This window comes from Cyphellophora attinorum (genome assembly GCF_001299255.1).
Source record: "Cyphellophora attinorum strain CBS 131958 chromosome Unknown Contig12, whole genome shotgun sequence".
Taxonomy (NCBI): domain Eukaryota; kingdom Fungi; phylum Ascomycota; class Eurotiomycetes; order Chaetothyriales; family Cyphellophoraceae; genus Cyphellophora; species Cyphellophora attinorum.
Window position 1 is genome coordinate 84,245 of NW_017253240.1, and position 22,731 is coordinate 106,975.

Consider the following 22,731-nt stretch of genomic DNA (forward strand, 5'->3'; position numbering starts at 1 on the left):
CGAGAGGTTGCTATATCGAACTAACGTACCCTGGCAGTGGAACAGTGAACGAGGCTCCAGATGTATCGTAAAGACCGATGTCGTAATTGGTCGAGGCAAGCCTTCAAGATCGGAGTCTTGTTGCACTTGGTTGCCTGAAAAGCTTGAGGTCTTGGATGTTCAACATCACGGAATCGCAATCGTCCGCGAGACGCGCACGCATCCGCATGATTCGCTCAACCGCCGTAGAGACATCGCCAGGTGCAGATGCAGAGGCGCACCAGCGGACGTGGTGTTCAGGTTGGAGACGCGTTGTGAAGCTGGGGCGCTGGATGACCTACCAGCTACGATGCCTGGTTCAGGCATGAGTTGGTCGTGCATGGCTGCTCGTACAGTTTACGAGTCGCAATCAGAACTGACATGGCGATCTTTTGACCGGCATCATAAGACATAGGAACGCAGAGTGTTGCGATGAATGAATGTAGGCGCTTCCGACAGCAGCACCAGGCTAGGTCAGAGCCTGTCAAGCCTCGGCTGCCACAGATCCTCACCCACGAGATTTAAACTAGACGCAGAGACTTGAGCTTCAACATCTTGCATATGGCATCGTCCTTTGGACTCGCAGAAAGAGAACCCGACCGACATGCTACTAAGCAATGGTAACACAACATGACTTTGGGTTTATGTACCTGATTTATCCAACAACCGGCGTACTATCCGAATTGCGACCACGAGATTCATCGACAGTTGCATCCTCACCGCTTTTCCGTCTGAAGAGCCCAATCCGAGATCTCGACCGCGATGAAGTCCTCTCTCCGAGTCGAGGTCGCTGAGGAGGTATCAGATGACCATTAGCAATGGCGGCTTGCGCTACCATCTCGCTACTGCCGTGTCTGAACCAATGATGATGTGGCGACGAACCCCGATGAGGAAGTTCTGGACGAGCAGACCGTTCGTCCGCGACAGACTGCTCTCCAGGCTTTGTCTCGTCAGGAGGCGCGTCGCCGTCATCGGAGCTGCGGCGGCGGAAGATGTTCAATCTTGATGAGGCTCGTCGGTGATGGGTTGGTCGCAGGTGTTTCGGATCAAGATTGTCACCGTTTGCAGGCTCGGCTGTCGCATCAGATTCGCCACGGACGTGCGATCGTGATCTCGGGGCGCCCTCTGGCGCTGCGAGTGTCTCCATTGACTCCGTGCTGTTGCGTGGCACAGAACTGGACCGCCTTCGCTTCTCTCTCTCCTTGGCGACACGCTGCTTCACCGCTTCATGGAGATGGATATTTGCGAAATGCGCCATTGCCACGGACTGCTTGATGCTTGGAGAGTTGGGATAGATCATGAAGAGCTTCTCCTCGAAGGCGTCCTCCGGTTTGAATCGATCGTTGAAGCCTTTCTTTCCTCCCAATGGCAGTTCCGCCGAGATGATCTTATGACTTTCACGGGTCAACTTCTCTAGCAATCTCGACATGCCAGAGATCTCTCCTAGCTCGTCCAGAGGCTCGACTCCAAGCACCAACTTCTCGATATTCGACTCCTTGAGCAGCGCCATCGATGCAATGAGCAGCAGATCCGTCATGCCTCGCGCAGCATCCGGGTCGACTGTGATAGGGTCGATGTGGTAGCCATCCTTCAGCCTCCTCAGCGTAGCAAATCCAAGCAACTTGCCATCTGCGTCGTGTGTGTACACGTAGATCAGAAGTCGATGAAGTGACATCAGGTCGAAAACGGTCACATACGCCTGCACGCTTCTCGCCTCGTTCCTGCCAGCTCGCCAGTCGTCATACATCTGGACAATTTGCTGCTCGAGTTTCGCATCGCGCGTATACGCCGGGCAGTAGATTCCGACATTCACAGTCTTCTGCAGCTGCTTGCACTGAGTACGAATGCGCTTGCCCTCGCTGCCAAGCAATACTGGGTTGGTCTGCACATTCAACGCTCGCTCTTTTCCGTACTGCACCGTCGCCCACCCCTTGGACCTCGCCAGATCCGCCATCTCGGAACTTCCGCCCTGAATTGCCCACTGCCAGTGGTTGTGCTTGCAGTACGTACCGAACTCTTCCAGCAAGCGCGTGTACAATGAGACAGGGCAGATAGGGTCGCCACTGATCACGGCGACTTTGTCATCGACAAGTCGATACGAGATGACTCCAGTACGCGACTTGTTGAGGAAGAAGTCGTAGTTGTGGTCGCGAACGCCCATGTGCGTCATGCGGCCGTAGCGAGCGACAAGAAACTCAATCGTCTCAAAGGCGTTCATGTCGCGGAGGGAGTACATCTTCCCGGGCACAGACTTCTTGTCAACGAATTCTTCGTGCTCGGGGTCAGTGTGAGAGCGTGTAGAGATGGGTCTGCTCTTTGGTTCTGTTTCGGCGGGCTCTGCGGGCGGACTGGTGGGAGGCTCGCGGCCGGCAATCGGCGGCGTCGGCTCGCCTATGTCATCTCCTTTCTTGGGTTCGACGACGACAGTCTTCTGCACTGTCGTGACGACCGTTGCCTTGACATCCTGCTGTACTTGTTCTTCGACGATGCCGGTCGCGAAGTAGCTTGTCACAGACGTGCGCCGCCCTGGTGTTTTGGTGATGTCCTCAAACTTAGCTGTCAGTTCTTTGCCTAGTGACTCGTGGAAGAGGAGCTGGGGAGGAGGAGGCGCCTTCGGTTGCTTCGGCTGCTTTGGTTGCTTTGGCTGTTTGGGTGCATCTGGGTCGTGCTTCTGCTGTTGCTTGGTTGTATCTGGATCGTGTTTCTCCTCGCCTTCGCCGGCGGCCTTCTTGTTCTTGCCCATCGGAAGTCTGGTTCGTTACTCCCTGCGACTGACTCTTGCAAGAGCTCATATGGAAGAGAACGTCCTCCGCACAGTGCTCACATTATCACGAAGCATACTTTGACTTTTTTGACTTTAGGTGATCGGCTGTGAGGCATGGCCCAGATCAGCCCTGGAACTCTGATCCTAAAGCCTAAACAGCTCTCAGCCGCAGTCAATGGTGCATTCCACTGGTACAGCTGCTTCTCGGAGGTACCTTTGGCTTTCTTGAAGTCCATCCCGCACCTCCATTTCGGAAGATGTGCTTATTGATCCTTCCCTTGCTTGCGCACAGACCCCGTCAGAGCGTGTGTTCTTGATCGCTATCTAACAGAACATTCTGCACGCAACGCGCAAGGTGTGGAGGCAAAGCGCGAGTCTTCTGAAGTGTCGCTGAAGCTGAAGGGCCGCACTGGGATGCCAAGATGTGCTGAGAGAGCAGTATGCCAAAGCTGGAACTCACCACTATTTTCAGCTCCTCGAAGCTTAATTCCACACACCACGAGCCGCGGCTCAGACCGGCCGTATGCCAGCGCCGCGGACTCGCGGACCATTGTGAGCCGCCTCAAGCTCATCCATGCGCTGGAACGACATGATCAAGACAGCAGCCTCCAGAATAGCGTGAGCAAATGTAACGACAATGATGTGCTCTATGATTCGCGTATGTTCGCTGCCTTCTGGATATTAGGTACCGACGCCTCAATAAGAACACCAACTACCACTCCAGCCTACTGTAAATATCCAGCAGATCCCGACCCATAATACGATCGACCTCCTCCTCTGACAATCTACTCCTCTTCTTAATCAAATCATCCGACCGTTCCTGCTCCAGCGCGTTGTGAATCTGCACAGCTGCACGCTTCCCGCTCCACATCGCGTGTGGCACATTCGTCGAGTTGTCAGCGTTGGCATCGCCCACGACGAAGACTCCAGGTACGACTGACTCCATCTGACCATCAGTCTTTAGATGCTGTTTCGCATTGTATGGTATCCCCAGACTTGCGCCGAGACCTGAGCGTTGCACACTTGGGAAGTTGGCGATGAATGCCCCGCGCTCGATAGTGCTGCCGTCTGTGAATGTCACAAGAAACTTGTCGTACTCGGTCATTCCGTCGGCAGACTGGACGACACTGCCATCTTGTAGACGTGTGACTGATGCCATGGTGCGATTTTCGATCTTAATGCCATACTTCTGCAGCTTCTTCTCCCAGTCTCCGTAGCCGGCTGGAGGATTGCTGTTCACTTTGGCAATGGTTTCTGCTGTCTGGGTGCCGTTGACGAAGGCGATGATGTCCGATTCAAGGGTGTGGACCTCGAAGACAGAATCGAGCACGTCTGCATACGATCCGATGATGCCGTAGGGCTGGTCTCGATGCTCATAGCCATCGCACCATGGGCACCAGTAGATGCCTTTGCCCCAATTCTCAGCGATGCCTGGTGTGGATGGCATGACGTCTTTGATTCCTGTGGCGATCACGACCTTGCTGGCGGTGAAGACATTCCCGTCGCTCGTCTGGATCGTGAACTTCGTACTTGCGTTTCCAGTGATGTTCGTGACTGTGGCGTTCGCCATTTGGACAGTGGGGTAGCGCAAGATCTGCTGACGGGCGAGTGCGCGGAAAGCTGCTGGTACAGTGCCTGCATTCCGGTCAGCCTGGAGTCCGCTGGATCGCAGCAAGATGAGTAATTACCGTCGTTGCCGATCACATCGTGCATATGCCGAGTTTGCCCATTCCGGTATTCGCCAGAGTCAAGCATCAGGACGTTTCGGCGCACTCTGGCAAGTCCGCTTGTGGCACTGAGACCTGCTGGTCCCCCACCGATTACGACAACGTCCCATGCGTCTGTCCATGCTTGTCCGGAGATTGGGTGGGTAAATGTGAGTGTAGAAAAGGATGCAAAGAGGCACGCAAGCTGCCAAGCGAGAGCAAAGACCATCATGTTGTTAGCGGCAACTGTTTCGTGAGATCATGACAGCGACAAGTGAACGTGGCCGGGAATATTCTCCATTTTGAAGGGCAACCCACAACGTGGGAGTCGGCATTGCTCGACCCCTCGCAGTGCTTCGACTTACCTAGTATGTCGTGGCGCAACCAGCTCTCGAGCCATGTGTGCAGCTTGGCAGCCACACACACAGGTGAGGCTTCGTGGTGTAGCGCCTTTTTGCATGGTGACAGAGTTCTGAAATCGAAGGACCTCCCGGCGCTGGCGCGTGGCCAGTTTTCAGGGCGTGGGCTGCAACCATATCACATCTGATAGACCATGGCGACCGACCAAACAGGCTACCCTTTCCGTCACACATCAAAAGCTAAAGCTCAAGCTCTTCGCGGTCGGCGCGTGGACCAAACGTGGGAGGATCGAAGCAGACCAGTGGGGCGCAGTTTTGGAAGCGTCAGTACACCATCGGCGCGATCATGGACCAGCCAACTTAACCTCAGACCCGGATTTGCTGAAGGAACGATTGAGCTCTTTGCGCTTGGCGCTTAGAATAGATACGTGAGTGTTCAGCTTGGAATCTGGTGCAAAGCTGGTCGCACCCAGACCGAGCTGGAGCTGAAGCTGAAGACATGGCGTTCTGCGGAGGAAGGTTAGCCGAGTCCTCACCAAAACTCCGAATTCGCAGGCCCGAGAGCACCATTAACTCCCCGAAGTCTCCCCTGTGTCAGAAGCTGGGGAGTATAACAATTTTTGCTTCCGCCGTTATTTCACGCTTGACGCTTGAGAGGGCAGAACCGCGTGGCAGAAGTCGAATCTCATGTTTTGAAGCTGGCGAACGGACAGATAGAACCTGAATCAGGCAAACGGAGTTCCTAATTGGGAGTACTATTCTGGGCATCATCATCTCTTTCCCGGATTCAAATTGCCATTCCATCTTTCAACGATGATCGCAAAAGGCTCCCAGAAGGGGGACCGCTCCACGACTTACTTGCGCAACCATGGCGACGTGGATATCGAAGCAGTCCAAGCGCTTCGCGACCGAAGCCCGCGCTCCTGGTCTCAGCGCTGCATGCTTCCCTCTTCGGACACGGCGGCGAGTGATGCCTCAGTCTATCAAGACGCACGACTATACATATTGGCCGTATATGCATGCTGTCTGATGCATGCTCTCTGCAATGACCTGCTTTCGTTCGCACAAAGCAGAGTGCCATGGTAGCAAGCGATGAGCACCAAGTACACCGTGAACCTCCCACCTGTGGCAGAAACACTGGTCATTCCGTTATTGGCGAGAGCTCACGATGCAGCGTCTCCAGATCCAATACTTGGCGATGAGTCTGCCGCTGCGACAGTAGCGAAGCTCAGCTACGACTTCGACAGACTTGAGATGCCAGTTCATATGAGCATGAGCATTGCCATTCGCACCAAAGTCTTCGACAACTGGGCTGCGTCTTTCATGGCTGCACACCCAAATGCTGCGGTTGTACATATTGGCTGCGGACTCGACGATCGCACGAGAAGGCTGATTCCGGGTCGTGCTGTCACATGGATCGACGTTGACCTACCTGAGGTGATCCGCTTGCGATCACAGGTAATGCCTGCAGCCACAACGAACCCCCAATACCGACTGCTTGGAGCTGACATCACTTCTGCCGACTGGCTGGCCGATATCCCGGGAGAACGTACCACGCTCATACTCATGGAAGGCGTCATGTCGTACCTCGCCGAAGCGGATGTTCGGAATCTGCTACACCGTCTGACGGCCTGGTTTGAACGAGGAGAGATTCTGCTGGACTGCATCAGCTCCACAATCCTCGACAACGAGAGCTTACATCCTCGAGACACGCGACGTATGGGCGCGAAGCTCAGATCTGCTGTCGATGACCTGGCACACTTGGAAGCTGTGGCACCTGGCCTCAAAGTTGTCGAAGCACTTCAATTCATTAATGCCCCAGGCGTTGAGAGACTGCCGTGGTCAATCAGACTCAGGATGTACCTTTCATCCTGGATTCCAAGTGCTGCAGATGCAGCGAGGCTGATTCGGCTGCGCTTTGAACGCGTGCCAGCCTCAGGAGGACTGTTCGCGAGTATTACGGGACTAGGTAATCATTCCTCGCAGCGGCGAAGTCAGTGTGCTTCTGGTCGATAGCAGGATTGCGCTACGTCCGTGCCACAGACCGATGCGAGTCACTGCGACATATGGCAATCCTTTAACATGTCGAATGGGGCCTCCTCTGGTAAGACTGCTGGCGACACTGTTGGAAGCACACTGGACAGCCTGCGAGAACCAAAACTCCTCTGTACTGGACGAAAATGGACAAATAAGCACCGGGTCTGTTACTCTGCAAGCCGCGAACGCACTCTTGGGGACTTTGTGGGGGACTTTCGAGCACAGGTCCCCAGCAAGGAGAGTCAACAAGAGATGACGCCCACTATGTCGGGACTTTTCGACAATTAGGGCCAAGCCAGTCGGCTAAGGAGGCAGCCAAGCCAAAGGACGCGTATGCGCGAACTCTACTTCCTGCAGATCCCACACATTGAACAACTTTCCGCCATGGTTTTGGCGAGCCCAGAAGCCAAGTTTGCTGAGCATTCACGGCTGGACGGCTTCCCTGACACTTTCCGCTGTTTTTGCACTGCCTCAATTCCTCCCCTACTTATGAGCTTGATGTCGATTGCTCAGCGTAGCAGAAGGCGGGAGTCTACAAGAAAGAAACACAGCGCGGAAATGCTTATTTCACGTTGTAGCAAACCCTCGCCCAGCTAAGGGTACGGGCCCCGCCAATGCCAAACCCTACCTAAGGAAAATGTCCAAGCAACCCAAGAGCCCAAGTCCCAGAAATCAGTCTTGTGTGCCGTCCAGCCGAGCAATTACTCACATCTATCACCCATCTGCGGGATGAAGGCACGGCTTCTCCTTTGGTTCCTGCTCGGGCCTCGTATCCATCACTCTAAGCGAAAGAATCTATTCTGCATTCCTACTCTTCCCGTTCTTTCCGAGTTATGCCCCTCTATGCGAATGCTACTATTGTTACCAAAAATCCCACAAACGCTCGAGATGTGCCGCGCTGCCGTCGACCGCCAAGCATGCAGGTTCACAGCGCGAAGCTTTTTTGTATGCGTATGCCTCGTGGCCCCCGTGGCCTGTCTATCCGATGATGCTTGTCTCGACGAACCACATACAAAGCCCCTTCCGCTCGGGAGATGTTGGGTCGTGTAGAAGACTTCTTGTTTTTAGAAGCATCAAGCCAAGTAGTACATTGGTACTCTCTGGCCACAACCTACTTGCTGCCTTGAGACATTGTGTTGTCGTAATTCATCGATGCCATACACGCGATTGCCATCCTGGTCGGTAGCAGCGAGACGCGAGCCGCCATAACTCGAGTAAGCAGGGAACGTTTCAGCAGACAAACGAGACCTTCATAATGAGCGCCCAAAATATCGCTTACAGCGATTACGACCGACTCAGAGGGCGATCCCAGTACACCGGCAGCAGCTATAGTAGCCAGCCCCAGCAGAATCTGTCATTTCCGCAACGACCGCACCTGCCAACGCCGCCCATCGACGATCCACGCGCAAGAACCTCGAGTCCTTTCGCAGCGACGCCTTACCCTCAGACAAATTACCGCCTCCCGCAGCCGCCACAGCTGGCAGATGACATGCGACGGCAATCGCTGATGGGCTCAGCGTACGACCCACTCGGCTTGGATTCGGCATCGATGAACACGCCTTTGGACATGCGCCGTGGCTCGGATCAGCAGCAGTCCTTCGTCATGGTACCCGCCTACCACTTGCCCATGTACGCAGATACGTCATCCAACCAATTCGACGCCTGGCAACAAGGCAGCAACCAGAGTGCCCAAGCCATGCAGTTCCCGTCACCATATGGAAACTTCTACACAGCCATGCCACCAGGCTACGGACTCGTTCAGCGACCACTTCCTCCAGCTCCAGTCGGACCAGTCGAGAAGCCCAAACGCCGCCGTGCGCCACCGGCGCCGCAGTATCTGCATATGACGGTGCAGGAAATGATTGAGGAGCTCGCGTATAGGAAGATCGACACATCGCAGATGCAGGCGCGAAAAGCGAAGAAGGCTGAGTATATCGATCAGTTGCAGAAGGCGGACAGGGACAATAATCTGGGAAGAGGTGCTTGGAAGACCTGTCACGGCGACGTGCCGCCTATCAGTGCCAGGAAGGACATGAATGGCTAGAGAACGAGCGTTGCAGCGGACCGAAGTCGAAGTCATATGGCTCAAGTGGTCGCGCTCGGTGAGCGACTTTTCGAGGTTGTGGATGAAGCAAATGATTCATGTCGGCGGGTATTCAGCAGCGCCATAATGTCGTCTTGGCGGGTCAAGTTGGCGTTGAGCGGCGGTGTCTGTGGTTCGGCATCGCAAATGCGTGATGTTCTGGATACGATGTCGTTGATGTCGATATGGCGGAGGCTTGATCGTTGCAATACAAGCTAAGACTCGTCAGCATGTACTTAATTCTACAAACGGGTATCATCTCACCTTTACCACATGGAGAGCGCGAGTCGCTCCGCCATCGCAGCAACGGCAGGCCGCCAGCAGCTCGATAGCTAAGACGACTTGTTGATGCGCTTCATCTGAAGGTACCGCTTGCTCGTTGTGGGAGTGCAGAGCGATAATGTAGACCACTGAGATCAGCAAAGTATACATGATACTCCAATCGGCCGGACATAGAATCTTCATCCGCAACGCAATCTGGACTCGCTTGATAGTGTCGGAGGCCAGACCCAGAGCCATCACGGTGTGGTTGAAAGCCTCATGCGATTCCTGGTGTTCTGATGAATGCAATATGTCTAGCAAAGAAGTCCGAGCCACATGTAAGAATGCCAAGTTGAGCATGATCTCCATTTGTAATTGAATCCTGCCAGCGTTAGCCGAGTTTGAATTTGGAAGTCGAATGCTATATTACCTTTGGTCATCCGGATTTCCGCCAGGTCTCCGCGGCAAGGGAGCGTTTCCGTCCTTGCGGACTCTCATCAGAGCGATTTGATCCGCAAGGAGCGCCTCCACATCTGTTTGCTTGGTCCGGCACAGTTTTAGCAGACTGTAGTGCTGCAATGAAGCCGTGACACGCTTGTCTTTGTCCTGCGCTGCCTTGGCTTGCACTTCGTCAAGGCTGACTGACTCATATTCAACGTTTTGCAGAAAGCCGGGCAGCTCTAGCAACATGCTAACAAACATATCCGCCTGCAAGATCGACACCATGACCTTCGCGTGGAGCATTGTCTCCTCCATTGGCAGACCTGTATGCCTCCTATGCAAGCCAAGCCGCAATGCCAGAGATGCAGAGAGCCCGATCAGCGGATGAGCTTGAACAACACGGCCGGTCGAAATAAGCCAGACGACAGCGCATAGTAACGTCTGTAGAGCCATCATAGAATGGACGCGCAGAGGCTGCAGCATACTGCGACCAGTCATGAAGTGCTGCATCGACTTCTGCTGGGCAATTTCACATCCCTCCTCGCGATGCGTTTGCTTTGAGAAGAGGTAGCCGAGTGCGAGAGCAATGTGCAGCATTGGTAAGAAGCGGTCGATTGCTTCGTCTCGGGACTCGGCGTTGTAGACGAGATCCACGGTATCACGGAAGTACTGTTCATGGAGGAAGGCGAGCAGCGGATGCTGAGTGGAGAAGAGGCTGTTGATCAGCACAAGCGCCTCGGTCTTCGGCGGGAGTGGGCTCGTTGCCGCCTTGGGTGCGTTTGCTAGTGGACGATCGAACAGTTCATTCACCGCATCATAGCTCTGCCCTGGCGGACCATCGTCCAAGAGCTCAACGATCGATTTGAGGCAGTCAGGGTGTGACAGACGACTTAGATTGTCGGTAGGCGAACCTGCTGTCCCAGCATCGACGCCTGCTGATGGGACCGAGGCGGCTCGAGGTGATGCATTCGCGTCTATTGGCACAGAGCTGATCTTCCGAAGAACATCCTCGAAATCGATGCCAAGCTCGGGTGGCACCTTGCGAGCAGCATCCTCAAGAAATGATCGAACGTATCTCAGATGAATTTCCAGCATCTGTATACGCTGGGTTTGTGGTGGTGCTGGACGTCGAAAATGGTAACTGCAATCTGTATATTGTCAGGCACGCGATCCCTAACGAATCAAGCAATATACCTAATGCAGACCGTCGACAAGGAGAACATGGTTCTACACCATCACACTTGCGTTTCCGCAGACGACACTCGTCGCACGCCCATGGTGTCCGGCGCTGAGGTTTCCTGTCATCTCTTGTAGTCAGAGAGCCAGGAGGTTGATTGGATTCGGGGATTGGACGGTCAGTATTGTTCATCTCCTGGTGGAATCTCAAGCACCAAACTTAGGGCCGTTCAGTCGGCGAGCGTTACTGCAGCGAGCCAAAGAAGGCTTCTCTGCGTGGTGTTGAAAGCAACCAGGACATTGTGCCCCTCCAAGCACATTATTATCATATGTTGTTCCTCAGCTCCCCGCTTGAACGCTTCGGCTGATCTCCAACTCTGTCAAACCTTTGAGGGAATTTCTCCTGGGACATCCCCCACTATGGGCTGGCTGTGTATCCTTGAGTCCAATCAAGCACACGACGCTTCGGCGGGAAGTGTTGATCTTGGCGAGGAGCTTGGAGGTTGCGTGTTTCGGTGCCAATCAGACGTGGCAGGTTTTCGCCAAGACCAAGTGCACTGCCACACGCTTTGCTCAATGCAGTGTAGCGATGACTTGATATCTTGCTTGATCTGTGGGTTCACGACTCGCGCAGACGAATTCGTCGATGAGGTCAGTGAGAGATGAATTCGCGCGTCGGCACAAGTACAGGCTGGTGCTGTAGGAGTGTGAGGCCGGTTCAAATGAAGGTTTGTGCCCGCGATAAAGGTCTGGCTTACGGCCAAGCTATCTCAAGCCTTGGTCTAAGCAACTTGAAGCACAAGCGTGGTGTGTCGCGTGTCCATCTGAAGACAATTGTATGGGCAGCGAGTAATTATTGGCACAGTTCAGCACTCTCTGCTTGTTGTTCCTGACTCGGAAGGACCGACCAGAGTGTAACTGTCTGCAGATTTGGCAGGCAGTGGTCACGGTGCTCACTCGTAAGGAAGTCGCGACCTTAGATGTGAGCAAGCGAAGAGCACTGACTTTGCCTAAAGGAGCGGGTTCTGCTTCGGGATCGATAATACTTCTTCACCATGTACATTACATTGATGTAGCACATCCACTCCAAATAATACTTCTCCTAATCTCCTCATAAACATCGTCCTCCAAAACCTCCCTCCCTGAATCTCCTATCCGCTGATCGTGTCCTCCAAGCAAGGCCTTGTCCTGTGGCCCTCCAATCCTCCTCGCATCATGACGTGAAGTTCGAAAGGTCGTTGAATCTCGCTGACACGCGCTGTACAAAGAAAAGCAGTCGGCGCACTGCCTGGGTATGTGGCCCTGGAGTCAGCTTCTATACCGCGCAGAGCATTTATCTCCTCAAGAGTTGCCCCAGCTGCTGAGCAGGTAATGTCCGTCACTGGTAAAATGTGGGTATCGTATGAAAATAGTCGGTATATGTACGATGAGTGCAGATGCCGTCGTCAATCAGACCCGCTTGGAGTTCCCAGCCGACGACGACGAACATCGAAGTAAATCAAAAGCTGCCGGAGCCTTCGCTGACCAGAGCACAAATTGCGTGCCGCAAGAACAGGCAATGGACGCTCCTTTCAAAGCAGGACAACGGCAGCCAACATTGCAACCACAAGACCAGCTACCGACCACTGCTGCCTGGAGGCCGCCCCAGTGGCCGCTGGCTTGATGGTAGGAACAGCAGCGGTGTAGCCCGGCTTCTCCGTGGGCGAAGCCAGCGTAATGGGCGCTTTCGACGATGATGCTGGCCCAAAGAGGTTGTCGTGGGGCTTATCTGACGGGTGAGGACCGTAGGAGGTTGTCGTTGAGTTGCCAGCAGCCCATGTGGTCGTGCTCGAACTCCAGGCCGAAGTCGTGGTGCTTGATGCGGCCGAAGTGGTACTGCTCATCGCTGCATCGCTCCAGCTATTCTGACCTCCGAAGGGAGGTCCGCCGGGGCCACCGGGTCCACCATGAGCAGGGCCGCCGCCGCTAGCTGAGCCGCCATAGACGACGAAGTTCGCTGTGGATCCTTTCGGAACAGTGACGACGCAAAACGCGCCTCCGCCAGCGCCAACGGTGGCCTTGGAGCCCTTCATCTGGTTGACCCAATTGTCGCTCGGGCTGATCTCGCAGGGCAAGCCATTGCACTTGCCGTCAGGGCACTCAACTCGAACGCCCCAGTCCGGCATGGTATTGCGGAAGGGTGTCGTTGGCTCGAGGTAGATTGGGTTCCAACCGAGCTTGATGAAGGTCTCGCCATTGTCAACAACATTGGCGCCAGCGACGTATGGCGCCCAGTTGCCGCAGTCCTTGGCGTTGCTTCCCCATACGCATGCTTCTGAAGCAGGCATTCCAGGAGGATTGATGTAGTAGTGGGCGGCTGTCTTGCACCAATAGCTGGTGTCAGGGTTCGCAAGACTCGCGCTGCTACCGGGTTGGATCTCGGTTGGAATCAGCATAGCTTCGTTGCCGGGAAGAACGGTTTGGCAGAAGGATACTACGCCGCCAGCTTCATTGACGGCGCCAATGTTGGATTGTGTTGGGACACAGTAGGGCTTATCTGGGAAGGGTTTCGATATTTGGCCGTTCCCGTCACAGAAGAGTCCTCCGTTCTGATTACGTTAGCGCATTCCTCCGAAGGCGCATTGTGTGCTTACCATCGACTTCGGATACGAATATGATGTCGCGGAAGGATCCCACTGCGCCATGACCTGCCCAGGTGGGCAGGCATACGGACAATATCCATTAGGTTTGCAGGGCTCGTCCGGACTCATGGCCCAGCCAGCATTCATGCCACCTGGCGCGACAGGCACGAGACCAGCATCGTAAGGAAACTGGCATTGACCATCACGCTTCTCTGCTACAGGCGCGGCAGTTTCTGGTGATGGCGCCCTGATCTCGACGCCAACCTCAGCATTCTCGGGTGCTGATCTCGCAACATGCTGGTGATGCCTTTGGTGAAGCGCATGGACATGTTCGTGTAGTTTGTGGTTTGCGCTGACGAGTGAAGCCAAGACCAGCACGGCGCTGGCGCTTGGTAGAATAGTATTTGATCTCATCTTCGTTGTACTTCAGGCTTATATTCTGTGACTCTCCGTAACGCAGCTGATATACCGGAAATGACTGTGGTGGCCAGCGATTCGCGCGGCGATCGTATTTGGTTCTGAATGAACGACTTGGGTGAGTTTTGATTTTTTCCGTGGTGCTCGCGAGCAAGCGCGAACGATGACAACAACAGCAACGCCAGCGAAGAGCAACAGAAACCTACGCGACAGCGCGGTGAATGGCAAGGATAAGGTCAAAGCATTTTGAGGGGAAGGAACTGGAAGAGGACCATGTCGATCGCGCGGAGCTCGAGATTGCTCTGTCGCCGAACGTTCGACGCCGTCGCAGTAGCGACGGGACGGTCGATGGAGGGCACTGTGCCATGGGTTGATTGAAGTGGATCTTGGTGATGGGCGAAGATTAGCTTCGAAAAGTAATTTCCTGCCCCACAACAGAGGTGCTGCAAATATTGAGACTGAGCAAAGCGGCTGGAATAGCGTATTGTGATAGGTGCAATTTCATCTTCCAGCGTCGGCTGCAGCAAATGATTAGGCGAACTTTGTCAAACTTGCGGGTTTCTGCTCGCGAGATACTCGTGGGAAATTGTCCACTTCGGAACCAACCGAGCATTGTTTGATGCCGAAAGCTGGTTCTTCCGACAATCTGGAGCCACATCGCTGTCAACGCCTGAGGACTCCATCTCGAGAATGATCTGCAGAGAGCGCAAACATCTCGTTGTCTCCGTGTGAGCATGAAGAACTCATCATACTGCTTCGAGCAGTAGAAGAAAGGATAGAAGCTCGAGAAGTTCTTTTTGCGGCACTCGCCTGGCATCGGTAAGTCGGAGCTTGGAGCTGGCCTCTAACGCGTGAGCTAGGCTACCGAGCTTCTGGGCAAACAATTTAGTGTCGTCGGTCGCGACGCGAACACGAACAGGATGCAGCGACTTCTTGGGATTCGTGGAATCAATGGTCTATGTCATTCTGAGCGGCGCAATGTTACATGGTCGAAAATGCTGATGCAAGAGCGCGTGAGTGATTAAGAATAGTCTGGGGAGGAGGCGACCAGTCAAATCCATTCACTGCAGTGGCAAGAGCGGAATCTGCCAAATCACGTGCTCGCAGCGAATCATCAATTGTAGGCTATGTAGTGGCTTCGACATATCAATCATCATCGGCTGACTTAGGAGAACTCGTCCTCTTGCTCAACCTCGCGGTACCCTGCATCGTCGTTGGCCATCTGCGGCACTTCTTGCCCCTTCTCCCGCATCACATACTTCCTCGTCCACCATGGCAAATACTCTACACACTGATAATGTATGAACTTCCTCGTGCTGATACGAAACACTCCGTCGAGCTCTTCCAAGGTCATCAGTCGGGTCTCCGGCACGAACAGGAACACAACCAATAAGGCCACGACATTCAGCGCTGCATACAGTCCAAATGCTCCCTGTGATCCGAGTGCAGACAGAAGCTGTGGGAAGGTGAGTGAAAGGGCGGAAGCCAGATGTTGGTCACTGCGACCGCGGAACTCATGCCCAACTCGCGATGACTGAGAGGGAACACCTCTGCGGCGTACGCTGCCGGTACAGGGCCCATGCCGGGCGAGTACAGCGCGCAGAACAGATAGATCATGCTGGCCAGCAGGCCGAGCCTAAGATCTGGATGCTTTGCTTCCGGGATGCTGAAAGCCAAGGATGCGAGGAACATTGTGATAGCCATGAATGGCAATGTAAGAAGCAGGAGCGAGCGGCGGCCAAGTGTATCCATGGTCCAGACAGCTGGGAAGGCGAAAAGGAAGTTGACAAGTCCGAAGATCGTGGAGGCCATGAGAGCGCCGTACGTAGAGAAGTTGGCGTCGGCGAAAATGGTGGAGGAGTAAAAGGACTGGGAGAAGGCTTAGCATAGCATTGGAGCTTCCGGAGGACTACCTGCAACTCACGATGATGTTAATGCCGCACAATTGCTGGCATACCATGACGCTGTATGCCGCAATCGTTGCTCGCCTGATCCGCGGAACCGTGAACAATTCCCGAAGCTGTCCGACGTAGGAGAGCTGCTCACCAAGCTTCTCTCGCCGCGCCGCAGATGTGACGTGTAGAGCTCCTTCGCTGCCTGTAACTCTGTATTCCTCAACCTTGATAATGATTGATATGCCAGATCCCACCTGTCACCATACTTGATCAGCCAAGCAGGCGACTCAGGACAGACGCAGATCAAGGCTAGCAGTGGAATCGTGGTCAGCACGGGTCCGACGAGTTGCCATCGCCATGTGTTCGGTCCGAAGTCGTATTCGACAACATTTGCGACAAAGCCGACGAAGATACCAAATGCACAGAACGCTTGCCACGACACAGCCAGACCACCTCGAATAACAGCTGGAGCGCACTCTGCGGCAAAGACGTTGAGCGTGCTGCTGACCACGCCCAAGGCGCAACCCAGCACAAGTCGAAAGAACAACAGCTGCTGCCAATTCTGTGTCATCGGGCCTCCCAGGTTTGTGAGCAAGCTCACTACGGTCGCCCAGAATACGGCGCCTCGTCGACCAAGGTGCTTGTTCAATGGCGCGACCAGCCAGGCACCCAGTAGACCATTGCTGAGATAGATGCCCGAGTTGATCAATCCCAGTATGAGGTTGTTCCTTGGCGTATCGGCATCGATCCCAAAAGCCTTCGGGAAGTAAAGGTTTGCCCCGTTCATTGAGGTCTGGCACCAGCCCTGGCCCATGGCTCCAAACGCCGTGCAAGCGATGGTCAAATACATCACCGTCGCTGGCGCCACTTTCGGCGCCCCTCATCTTCCAGTGCATCGAGCTCGGCTGGCGTGATGCCAACTATTTCAGTGGGCGGCGTGTCTCCCTGGAGCAAAAGCGCAGCCCGATGGAATATGTCACGTTTGTACTGCAGATTGTTGGTCTTTATGAACGCGGCAAGATCATCTGGCGTCGGTAGTGGACCTGACGGAGAACGCGTCGGCAGGTCGAGATCGATGTCCTCGTCATGAGACGCTGCACGAGCGAGCGGCTCGAGAGCCTCGTCATCGGCGTCATCTGGACGCATATTGTTTTGCCAGTCTCAATGAAAAGAGGCGGATCATCGAGATTCCTGTCGCTGATGGTCTCGAGGTGAATAGGAAGGAATGAACAAGGTGGTTGCCTTGTGAAATTCCAAAGCGAGGGGCGCCAAGATGAACAAATGTATAAATATTACTGCGAGCTTGCATTCCTCTTTCCCTCCCGGCGTCACTTGCGTTTTGCGCTAACGTACTTCGAGCTCTTTACTGCTCTTTGGGCCCGTAGGATTACTGCCGTGAGCGACTCGCGTTCACAGATTTGGAAACAGTGTCATTGCTCGCTTGCACATTAAGCACCACTGCTATGGTTCCGAGCTCACATGAGGACGAATCGTCAACCGGTGTTACATCTTGCCCAGCTTCTGTCATCCGGTCTCCCCCATGACCTTCGCCACGTATCATCCGGCGCCGTTGGATGTACCCTTACAATTCTACTCTCAAGCCGCCGCTTTAGAATATTTCTGTTATGCGCAAAATATAGAAATAAAGCCTTCCTCCGTCGGCGCGCTGACCTACACGATTCCTTCGAGATTCTAACCCTAGCACGGCTCTCGAGCACTACCTCCGCTTCTCATCATTTGCAGGTACCTTTCCTTCAATCAACTTCTCCTGCTTGTAGAAGGTGCTCATTCGATATTGCGTCTCGCCATCATATTGCGCAAGATCTTCTAGGGCTTGCCTTCCCTCCCTCTCAATGGTCTTCCGAATCTCGTCACTGCGTGGTATCCAGCGACAGTCGAACGGCTGCGGCCGCATGTTCAGCCCATTCGTGTAAGCATTGATGTCGACGGCAACTTCTTTTCCAGTAGACTTGTCAAGTGCTTTCTTAATGTTGAAACCCCACAACAGCCTGGCAACACTCAGGGTTGTGCCTTGCTCCGCCAAACCTTGACCGGCACAGACTCGTCGACCCCAGCCGAAAGTCATGTATCCTTTGTCGTTTGGGAATGGGCGGTAAAGAGGGTGGTCCTTGAAATATCGGTCGGGGCAGAACCGGTCCGGATCGGGAAACTCGCGATCGTGATGATGTATGGCCCAAACGTTGCCCTGAACCCATGTGTTCTTAGGGATGAGGTAGCCGTTCCAAACATCATCGGCAATAGGTGCATGTGGCTGCCCACCAATAATGGCGACCGAGCGCCATCTGAACACTTCTTTCACAAAGGCTCGAACGTAAGGCAGATCGTCGTCCAGAGACGGCGAACGATTCGGTCCGACCACACGGTCGAGTTCTTCGTGAGCCTTGACCAGTGCTTCTGGGAATGCGCAGCAAGCTAGCACAAAGGTGATGAGCGTAGAACTGCTAGTGTCGCTTCCGGCACCGAAGAGGTTGCCTGTCAAAGACGAGATCTCTGCATTCGACAAATCGTACTTTGGCGCCTCGTCCCAAAGTTTGCGCGAATAGCACTCCGGATGAGTGTTCTGTCGTACGGCTTCTTCAGTTAGGGCGTAGTAGAAGTTCCTGCCCCGTCCCTTGCCCCCTCCCAAGCCATGTTTCCAAGGCGCCATCCAATTCGGGAATCTGGCGAGGATGGGGAAAGTCTCAAGAAGCATAGGGAATGAGGTACCGGGCACATTAAGTTCACCGGCTCGCTGCATCACTGCGATGACTTCAGTGATGATGGGATCTGAAGGAGTAGAGATCCGTCGACCGAAGCCGATGATTGAGACGACAGAGGCGGCATATCGTTCGAAGTGCATCACATAGTTATCCGGCGTCTTGAGAAGATCAAGTGCGACTACCTTGGACTCATTATCCTGGAATCCGCTGTAGCTGCGGACATGCTGAAGACCGACACCCATGTGAGTGAGCTTGCGGTGCACGCGCCATCTGTCGCCATAGTACATGCTGACGAGGTTGGTCTGCCCTGTAGAAAGCTCGCCGAAGACAATCATGCGTGGACGTGAAGCGTAGATTGCCGCACGCTTGTCCATGATCTCGGAAGCCGCCCAGGCATCGTTGATCCAGACTGTTGGGTTCCGTCCTATCCAATACGTGATGACGGGGGCGTTCATTCGCTTCGAGATCTCTTCGAAATATATCCAAGGCTTATTCTTGGGCAGTTGAAATGTGTTGCCTACGATAGGCCAAGGCATTGGTCCAGGAGGCTGACATTCTGCATCAGCCAGGTCAACCTCACGCGCGGAAGTGATCAAAGCATACCATTTTCCGCCTCAGATTCAGCATCATTGCATAGTCAACGATGAGGCCAGAAGGCCCACCAGTACTGCTGCGCCGAGCACATGGCCGGCATGCTGCTGCCTGACAACCTCACGAAGGGCATCAATGACGGCCATTTTGGTTGCACAGTCAGATAGTCACCTCGTTGCGATCTCAAGATCAGTGGATGTGGAGGAGGTGTTCGTGGACCCCCATATATGATGCCCATCGGCAGCTTCGATCCGGAATATGGGGTTTGGAGAACGCGGTAGTTGGGGTCAGCCACCCACAAAAGCTGTTTGGAGGTCTAGATTGAGGCATCTCGGCAAGATATTGTCGAGAAGTATAGTGGTGTTGCTGCAAGCTCGCCACTCAGCATCGCGTCACGATGGCATCCTGCGCACTAGCTGTCTCCCGCTTACCGCCAGGTCCTGTGCAACTGAGTTGTTTGCCAGTGAATCGTTTCCTCTGACCTTTGTGACCACGCAGAAACACAGGAGTACAGGGCACGACTGTAGCATCTGCCAGAGTATCTGATGAGCAGTGAGCTTTGTCGTAGGGCATAAGCATGATGGCAGAGCTTTCATCCTGCCGGAGGCGTTGAGCAGAAGAGTTCAAGAGCGATCGACGCGACCGTGCTTGCCCCACCTTAGATTTCCGGGGTCCATTTGCGGTCCAACCTTCTTCCTGTTCCGCCACGGTGACATCGTCAAGCTTCATTTGTTTACTGATCATCCGCGCTCTTCTATCTATATAGAATGACCACTGCGATCCATTTGCGGTCTCAGTTTGCCCTTGTTCATATTACAGCTTACACGTGCTCATCATAGACGTTGCAGACCCCATGTCTCGCGGCAGCCTGACCAGTGACACGGTGTCCTTCGCCACTCGGGGCCGCAGTTAATGCTGGTTGCGACGGTGCCAGTGTTCAGGCCTGCTGCTAAAATAAATGCAGACAATACTGTGGGACTGTGTTGCCGGTAGGTGTTTATCTGCATTCGATTCTGCTCCGCTACTGAGCGGTGTCCATACATCATTGTCGGGTCTCTAATCGCGCCAGTCGGCCACCATGGCGCGAAGGTCGAGCGGCCTTTGCTCCCTTGAGATCGCTCGAGGAAGATTGACCCTTTCGCGAGGCGTTCATCGACAACACAATCGCGATTGGTGGCAAAGTGCACAACAGTACAATCTGTCCCACAATCGACTACTGCTTCTGGACTGGTGCCTTGCCGATTTTCGCTCCAATGCTTTCCGGAGAACGGACGAATGCAGTTATAATTCAGAGAAAGTCGCTGCAGGTCAAATTCGAGTTTACTAACAATTCAGGCCTGTCCTTGTGAGTGAGCTGAGCCACTGGCATTTGATACTACGACATCCGCTTCCGCACCCGCACCCGCTGCACCCACTGGGTACACCATGGCCAGCAACCTGCCTGTCTCCTGCCCTTGGAGCCTCACACTCTTCACGACGTTGGCCAGCGCGTCTCGGTACTCTACAGACTTTCTGTTTCGAGTCGTCCAGAAATCCGCGTCAAGATGTGATGACCCTTAACCCCCGAAAGACCATCACGCCGATATCCGAGTCCCAACACAGTCCACCTAGTGCGCCTGACTGAACGGGCTGCTTATGAACCTGTGAAAGATCGAACGATCAACCTTGGCAGAAGTCGTCACGATACAAAATGTTCGCAAGGACCCAAAACCTTTCCGGCAAGAATCTACGTCAACTTGTCTCACAGCGATCGTGGAAACGCACCTCATCGACGCGACCAGAGCGGGATCTCATCCACCACTAATCGTGGGGATCTGAGCCTACGTTGCCTGTGCTCATACGCTTCACACAGCCGAAATTGTATTGGGACTGTGTCATTAGAGGTTGCTGAAGGTGTACGCGAGCATCGCCAAGAGCTGTGGCTGTTGCTGGCACATATTCGGTCGTCGCACATGGCGTTCATTTCGGATCCGCCGTATCAGCCTTTACCGAAGCAACAATGGGATCAAAGAGAGCACCATCAGCAAATGCACCATGCGATAGGGGCTTCTGGACCATCTGCGGTGGCGTTTCCAGCATTTTCGAGCCCTCCCTCTAGCACCACTTACGATGTTCCCGATATCTGGAGTGTACCAACATATGTGACCGACCCTAACACTATCCTCACGAGCTCATGTTCGGCTCGAAACGTGGGTGCTGGCCTGGACGTAACCCAATATGGTGGTCATCTTGCACCGAATTCCACGGATAACAGCACTTGTTCTCGGGCATTGCAGGATGTCACACCATTTGCCTGCCAGCGTCCTCAGCTTCAGCCGGCCAATTGCAGCTCAGTCATATGATTCAGCCAGGTGTGCATGCCCAGTCTCAATCTTCTATCAGTCTCTTCTGCAGAGGTTGACACTAGCCAGGGGTCATACCTCGTATTGAGATCCAAACTGTAAATGAGTACCGCCGGAACAAGAGACGAGCACAAAACCGAGCAGCGTAAGTATACGGCCCTGCTACATCGGATCGGCAATCAGTACGGCCGCTGTGTCCGGCCCGACCCAAAGTTCCTGCACGTGATCTTACTTCCATTTGGACACCGGCGTTGAGGCCAGCCACACTAACAACCTGCTCTCAACAGACAGCATGCATTCAGAGAACGTGAACAAGCCCACGAGAAAGAGCTTTGCGAGAGAATCAAGGCTACCGAGCGAGCAAACACGGAACTTCGAGACCAGAACGAGCAGCTGAAGAGGGACCTGGCACAGCAATGGAGTTCAATCGCCTCTCTCGGAGTACAGAGCGCTCAGCAAAAGTCAGACAGACCGTGGCAGCAGCAGGTCCAGCAGCCGTCACCGCCGTCGGAGGGATCACCGCCTCCACCGGTTCGCAAAGGAAAGCAGCGTGCAGGTCATACACCGGTGGATTTTCGGCAATACCGTCATATGCAGATGCCATGAAAGTGACAGGAGCGAGAAGAGCCATGTCAACATTGCGAGGTCCAGGGAAAGGACGGCGTTGTTTGTTAGGTCTCCTGCAGCATGACCCCGTCCACAGTCGCAAACACCGATACATCTGGGACTGTCGCGAGTAGCTTTGACTAAGCAACCTCATCCACTTCACTAGCAGAAGGTACAGTGGTCCTCCTGTGCGCTAGCGATCTCTCGGACTCTGGCTTGGCAGCATCACATCGGCCACCCTCATTCAACGTTCCTGAACACATACGGGGCTCTGCCAGATAAGGCAGGAGGGCAATGACCACTCATTGGTGGGTCGTGACAGAATACGAAATAGCCCCGGAAAGGGAAACTTGGCTGTATAGAGTATAAATGATGAATACAGTCATCCATGGATGGTTCGCACCTGCGACATCTAGGATAGCGCACTTTTTGTACATGGTCAAAAGTGACTTATGCATGCACGAATATCATGGGTAACATGGGTAATCAACATACTGCCCTCTTCGGTTCCCTGGGCCGGGGCAGCGTGACTCGACTACTTCCTTGAAGGAATGTGCTGCATGACTGCCTGGGTAGATTATGTCATCGATACTTCCGCGCTTCTTGGGGGCCTCCCTGGGCGGCGCACGACATGAGTGCAGTGGCATTATGGGCGATCTCCACCACCACATTTCTTTCATCCAAGGAAAGCGCA

General features: G+C 54.1%; 8 protein-coding genes across 8 annotated transcripts; 2 read left to right on the forward strand and 6 right to left on the reverse strand.

Annotated features, from left to right (window-relative positions):
- Window positions 1-673: 673 nt before the first annotated feature.
- On the reverse strand, window positions 674-2,761 carry AB675_7466 (uncharacterized protein; the record flags this gene model as incomplete). The annotated part of the gene is made up of 1 exon (XM_018147835.1): window positions 674-2,761. The coding sequence occupies one exon, from the start codon at window positions 2,759-2,761 to the stop codon at window positions 674-676; it is 2,088 nt and encodes a 695-aa protein (XP_018000449.1).
- Window positions 2,762-3,292: 531 nt separating this feature from the next.
- On the reverse strand, window positions 3,293-4,720 carry AB675_7467 (uncharacterized protein; the record flags this gene model as incomplete). Its single annotated transcript, XM_018147836.1, has 3 exons — window positions 3,293-3,453; window positions 3,512-4,417; window positions 4,471-4,720. The coding sequence occupies 3 exons, from the start codon at window positions 4,718-4,720 to the stop codon at window positions 3,293-3,295; spliced, it is 1,317 nt and encodes a 438-aa protein (XP_018000304.1).
- A 1,219-nt stretch (window positions 4,721-5,939) lies between these two features.
- AB675_7468 (Tetracenomycin polyketide synthesis O-methyltransferase TcmP) lies at window positions 5,940-6,863 on the forward strand (the record flags this gene model as incomplete). Its single annotated transcript, XM_018147837.1, has 1 exon — window positions 5,940-6,863. One exon carries the CDS (start codon window positions 5,940-5,942, stop codon window positions 6,861-6,863), a length of 924 nt encoding a protein of 307 aa, XP_018000353.1.
- A 1,276-nt stretch (window positions 6,864-8,139) lies between these two features.
- Window positions 8,140-8,928, forward strand: AB675_7469 (uncharacterized protein; the record flags this gene model as incomplete). Its single annotated transcript, XM_018147838.1, has 1 exon — window positions 8,140-8,928. The coding sequence occupies one exon, from the start codon at window positions 8,140-8,142 to the stop codon at window positions 8,926-8,928; it is 789 nt and encodes a 262-aa protein (XP_018000271.1).
- A 41-nt stretch (window positions 8,929-8,969) lies between these two features.
- AB675_7470 (Activator of stress genes protein 1) lies at window positions 8,970-10,764 on the reverse strand (the record flags this gene model as incomplete). Its single annotated transcript, XM_018147840.1, has 3 exons — window positions 8,970-9,182; window positions 9,232-9,610; window positions 9,659-10,764. The coding sequence occupies 3 exons, from the start codon at window positions 10,762-10,764 to the stop codon at window positions 8,970-8,972; spliced, it is 1,698 nt and encodes a 565-aa protein (XP_018000436.1).
- Window positions 10,765-12,416: 1,652 nt separating this feature from the next.
- Window positions 12,417-13,880, reverse strand: AB675_7471 (uncharacterized protein; the record flags this gene model as incomplete). Its single annotated transcript, XM_018147841.1, has 2 exons — window positions 12,417-13,433; window positions 13,479-13,880. The coding sequence occupies 2 exons, from the start codon at window positions 13,878-13,880 to the stop codon at window positions 12,417-12,419; spliced, it is 1,419 nt and encodes a 472-aa protein (XP_018000382.1).
- A 1,168-nt stretch (window positions 13,881-15,048) lies between these two features.
- Window positions 15,049-16,924, reverse strand: AB675_7472 (Inositol transporter 1; the record flags this gene model as incomplete). Its single annotated transcript, XM_018147842.1, has 5 exons — window positions 15,049-15,339; window positions 15,390-15,752; window positions 15,808-16,032; window positions 16,077-16,506; window positions 16,647-16,924. The coding sequence occupies 5 exons, from the start codon at window positions 16,922-16,924 to the stop codon at window positions 15,049-15,051; spliced, it is 1,587 nt and encodes a 528-aa protein (XP_018000528.1).
- Window positions 16,925-17,495: 571 nt separating this feature from the next.
- AB675_7473 (Fumitremorgin C synthase) lies at window positions 17,496-19,034 on the reverse strand (the record flags this gene model as incomplete). The annotated part of the gene is made up of 1 exon (XM_018147843.1): window positions 17,496-19,034. One exon carries the CDS (start codon window positions 19,032-19,034, stop codon window positions 17,496-17,498), a length of 1,539 nt encoding a protein of 512 aa, XP_018000478.1.
- Window positions 19,035-22,731: the final 3,697 nt, after the last annotated feature.